Here is a 5,027-nt window from a genome sequence, read left to right on the forward strand (position 1 = left end):
ATCCCACATTCCCACAGGGGGAATCCCACAGCCCCACAGGGGGGGATCCCACAGCCCCACAGGGGCATCTGACATTCCCACAGCTCCTCGGGCCTCTGCAGGGGGAGATCCCACATCCCCACAGCTCCTCGGGCCTCTACAGGGGGGATCCCACATTCCCACAGGGGGAATTCCACATTCCCACAGCTCCTCGGGCCTCTGCAGGGGGGGATCCCACATCCCCACAGGGAGAGATCCCACATCCCCACAGCTCCTCAGGCCTCTACAGGGGGTGATCCCACATCCCCACAGGGGGGATCCCACATTCCCACAGGAGGGGATCCCACATTCCCACAGCTCCTCGGGCCTCTGCAGGCGTCGTGCTGCCCCAGGGTGAATGGAAAATCACCTGCTTTCCATAAGCACCTTTAGGAGACCATCTGAGTCTTGGAATGATTTGGATTTAGGAGACTGTCTGAGTCTTGGGATGATTTTTATGGGCAGAAATCGTGGTCTGCTCCTGCAGATCCTGTGGGGTAAAGACATTTAGGGGGTATTTTTTGCTGCGTGAAAGGCTTTAGGCTTTGCCTTTTGCAGGTGTGGCCGCAGTGGTTACACCAGTGACTGCCCCTGCTTGGCCCTCTGTGTCTGGGTTGGATGTTTCTAATGGAATTAGGGGAATTCCCAGTCAGCCACCACTGGCAGCTCCAGTTAAATCCCCACCCCCAGTCCCGGAGCTGCTGCCACGTGTCCTGCACAACTGGGGATCCAGAACCCCAAACTGAGCCATTCCAGCCCTGTTTGGGGGTGTCAGACCTGCCTGTCCCTGCTCCCAGCACGGAGTCCCCTCCCTGCTGCGTGTTCTGGGGGCAGGACTGGGGCTCTGACCATCACACGGGTCAGGACGGGCGGTGTCCGTGTTGTGGGTGTGCTGGGAGCGCTCCCAGCCCTCGGGAGGGTGGGTGCTGGAGCCAGGCTCCGTGGGGGGGGTGGGTGTGCCTGGGGAGCTGTGGGTCAGCCCCCAGTGGGGCCGTGGGTCAGCCCCCAGCGGGGCCGGGGTGGTGGCACTGAGGGGGTGTCTGTGCTCGCCCTGCCCAGGCCGGGACGGTGATCTGGATCGGGATCCTGGTGTACACCGACCCCGCCGGCCTCCGCACCTACCTGACGTCCCAGGTGACGGAGCAGAGCCCCCTGGGAGAGGCGGGGCTGCCCCCCATGCCCGTTCCCGGGGGGGTCCTGCCCGCCGGGGACCCCAAGCTGGACCTGTCGGTGTTCCCGTCGGAGCCCATCCAGCTGCCGGAGAACCAGACGCAGCCGCGGGAGCAGCAGCTGGAGCCCGACCAGCCCCCCTGGGCCCCGGGAGCTGAGGGCAGAGGGAACGGGCAGGGCGAGCTGGGCACGGAGGCGGAGGTGACCTGGGGAGCGGAGGACGAGGAGATCTGGAGGAAGCTTTCCTTCAGGCACTGGCCAGCCCTCTTCAGCTACTACAACATCACCCTGGCCAAGAGGCAAGTGGGCTGGAATGCCACGGGCACTGGGCTGGAATGCCACGGGCGCTGGGACTGGGGGATTGACCCCAAGGGTTGGTCTTTCTTCTGTCCTTGGTCCTCCCGGGTCACAAAACCTGGTTCCATGAGCTCACTGCAGGGGTGTTCGGGAGGAGCAGGTCCTGCAGCGGCAGAGCTCCCAAACTCTCCAGGGCTGTTCCTCTGGGAATCAGGGTTGTTCCTTTCTGTGTTTGTGGATGCTTTACGTGCTTGGTGTCTTCCTGGACCCTGGAGGTGAAGTTCAGAATTCTGTAAAACAATAAGAGGAGGCTCAGGGGAAGCTTCTCACTCCTGACAGGAGGGTGGAGCTGGGGGGGGTCGGGCTCTGCTCCCAGGGAACAAGGGACAGGAGGAGAGGAAATGGCCTCAGGCTGTTCCAGGGGAGGGTCAGGTTGGAAACCAGGAAGAATTTCTTCATGGAAAGTGTGGTCAGGCATTGGAAGGGGCTGCCCAGGGCAGGGGTGGAGTCCCCATCCCTGGAGGGATTTCAAAGCCCTGTGGATGTGGCACTTGGGGACGTGGGTCAGTGGTGGCCTTGGCAGTGCTGGGGAATGGTTGGACTCGATGGTCTGAGAGGCTTTTCCAGCTTCAGTGATCCTGTGATTCCATAACCTGATCACCTGTAAGTGGTGGGGATGGTACATGTGAGGAAGAGACATCTGAGCTGAAGAACCTTCTTGGGGAGATCTCCTGGTCTGCAGTGCACAGGAATCTGCACCAGATCGTTGTATCCTTGCTTAAATCCATGGGATCCATTTGATCTCATCAGGAGTTCATCCCACTGTTGGCTCTTTGAAGGGTTAAGACCTGGGAAATACCTTTAGAGAAGAATATTTCCAAGGGGATCTTTAGTTTAGAACACCTGGAGTTCCTGACCGAAAGCACCCGAACCTTGCCCCGGCTGCCTGCTCACCTGGAGGGATTCCTGTGTCCCTGCTGTCTGTTCCTGAGCTGTTCTCCCCTCTCCCCCCCTTCAGGTACATCAGCATCCTGCCAGCCATCCCCGTCACGCTGTACCTGAACCCCCAGGAGGCCCTGGAGGTGCGACATCCCCAGGAGGCCTCACGCTACCAGCCCTTCCTGGCCTCCAGCAGAGGGGATCCGGACACTGCAGCTCAGCCCGACCACACTGCCAAGCTCCAGGGCCACCAGGATGTCACCCTCTACAAGTAAAATGTCCTTGTCACAGCCTTCTGACCCTGCTCAGCCCCGGGGCTGCCTTGGGCTGGGAGACCAACACATACCTGTAGAGCTGCAGTGCCAGAGCCGGGACTGGCCGGGACACTCTGGGCACAGCTGAACTCATCTCTCCTGGCAGGGTCCCACCAGCTGAGGGCAGGCTCTGCATCCAGCCTCTTTATCACTGGGTGGCAGGGACGGGAGACTGATTTTGGGTATAAATGCCATGATTTCAGAGAATCCCAGAATGGTTTGGTTTGGTTTGGAAGGGACCTTAAAGCCCATCTCATTCCAACCCCCTGTCCGGGGCACGGACACCGTCCACTAGCCCAGGTTGCTCCAAGCCCTGTCTAACCTGGCCTTGGACACTTCCAGGGATGGGGCAGCCACCACCTGGATATCATTTGATAATGATTTATTGGGTGTCGGATCAAACTCTGGTGCAAGGAACTTCCTTCCCTGCCTGAATCTGCAGGTGTTGAGCACACTTTGGATTATCCCAGTCCCCATCCAGTGGGGACTTAGTCTTAGTTGCTCTCTACTTTCCTTACTGAAAAGCCTCAAATCTTGTTGCAATTCTCATTTTCCCATTAAAAACCCCTTTAATTTCCAACAAATCTCTGTAATTTGCTTAAAATCTTTCTCAGCCGGGACATTTAGAGCAGCACACGCGTAATCCCGGCACAGGATTTTTCAAATCTAGAAATCAGATCTCTCATCTCTTTCCTCTCACCTTGTCCTTGTGTCTGTGTGTCCCCCAGGGTGGCTGCTCTGGGTCTGGCCTCGGGCATCATCCTGGTGCTGCTGCTCTTCTGCCTGTACCGGGTGTTCTGCCCCAAGAACTACGGGCAGAACGGGCACGGCCGCAGGAAGAGGGGGGACCTGCCCTGCGACGACTACGGATACTCCCCCCCCGAGACCGAGATCGTGCCCCTGGTCCTCAGGGGCCACCTCATGGTACGTCACATGTAGGGAGAAATACACCTGTGAAAGGATATTGTGGCACGAAATTTGCTGCAGCACTTTCCCACCTCCTCCTGGGGCTCGCTCTGAGCTCTCTGCAGTTCCCGTTATTGCCTCGTCCGGCCTGGCCTTGGACACTTCCAGGGATATCCATGTTCTCAGTGTCCCTCGGTTCCTAAACCGGCCGGTTTTGACATAAAATCTGTCACCTCTGTATTCCTCAGCCACACAAGGCTGTGGTCGGGCTCCAGGGCCACACTCAGCCGTGCCTGTCCTTCCTTCCTCGGCAGGACATCGAGTGCCTGGCCAGTGACGGGATGCTGCTGGTCAGCTGCTGCCTGGTGGGGCAGATCCGCGTGTGGGACGCGCAGACGGGCGACTGCCTCACTGTCATCCCCAAACCCAGGTACCATCCCCAAACTCAGGTACCATCCCCAAACCCAGGTACTGCCTCACCATCATCCCCAAACCCAGGTACCTTCCCCAAACCCAGGTACTGCCCCACCATCATCCCCAAACCCAGGTATGGGCACGGAGCCCCCGCCGCTCCTTCAGCCCTCTGGATCCTTGGGTTCCATCTGCTGAGGGATCACCTCTGCTGGATCCTGAGATCCCTCCAGTCTGAGGGATCACCTCTGCTGGATCCTTGGGTTCCATCTGCTGAGGGATCCCACTGCTGAGGGATGAGCTCCGGGAGCAGCCCTGCAGCAGAGCATGACTGAGCTTTATCCCTCGTTCCAGGTTGCGGAGGGACAGCAGCGGCATCTTCGACTACCAGGAGGGCTGGGATCAGAGCCCGGACAGGAAGAACGGGCTGGAGGACTCCTTTGAGAGCAGCCACCAGCTCAAGAGGCTGCTGGGGGGGCCCCCCCAGCCCCCCCTGTTCTGCGACCAGCCCGACCTCACGTCCCTCATCGACACCAACTTCTCGGAGCAGGTGAAGGCGGCCGAGTCGGAGCCGCGGCTCCGGGCCGTGGGCGGCCGCCACAAGGACACGGGCTACGACTTCAGCAGCCTGGTGGGGAAGGTGTACGAGGAGCACGGCGGCTCCGGCTGCAGGAGCGTGACCTTCCCGGGGCTGCCGGCCCCGCACGGCCCCGCCGGGCTCTGCGGGAGCGGCGGCCGCGCCCCGGGATGCGGCTCCGACGAGGGCGGGGGCGGCCGCCGGCGCAGCCTCGGGGACCGGAGCCTGGGGGACGAGTCCTGCGCGGGCTGTGAGACATCCTCACCCCTGCCGGCCTGGGGAGGGGACCTGGAGAGCTCCGTCTGGAGCCTCGACCTGCAGGGGCACCTGATCGTGGCCGGCCGGAGCAACGGGAAACTGGAGGTGAGGAGCAGGGCTGGGGTGATGGGAACGGG

At 60.8% G+C, this 5,027-nt stretch overlaps 1 protein-coding gene across 1 annotated transcript in view; it reads left to right on the top strand.

Moving 5' to 3' along the window:
- Positions 1–5,027, top strand: part of SCAP (SREBF chaperone) — a 31,723-nt gene that overhangs the window by 21,201 nt on the left and 5,495 nt on the right. The window contains exons 12-17 of the mRNA XM_027703583.1: positions 415–488; positions 1,052–1,487; positions 2,504–2,695; positions 3,467–3,662; positions 3,959–4,074; positions 4,410–4,995. Of these exons, the coding sequence (XP_027559384.1) occupies positions 415–488; positions 1,052–1,487; positions 2,504–2,695; positions 3,467–3,662; positions 3,959–4,074; positions 4,410–4,995 (1,600 nt within the window). The remainder of the gene's footprint in view (positions 1–414; positions 489–1,051; positions 1,488–2,503; positions 2,696–3,466; positions 3,663–3,958; positions 4,075–4,409; positions 4,996–5,027) is intronic.

Source organism: Neopelma chrysocephalum, unplaced genomic scaffold (assembly GCF_003984885.1).
Source record: "Neopelma chrysocephalum unplaced genomic scaffold, ASM398488v2 Primary Assembly neopelma1_243, whole genome shotgun sequence".
NCBI lineage: Eukaryota > Metazoa > Chordata > Aves > Passeriformes > Pipridae > Neopelma > Neopelma chrysocephalum.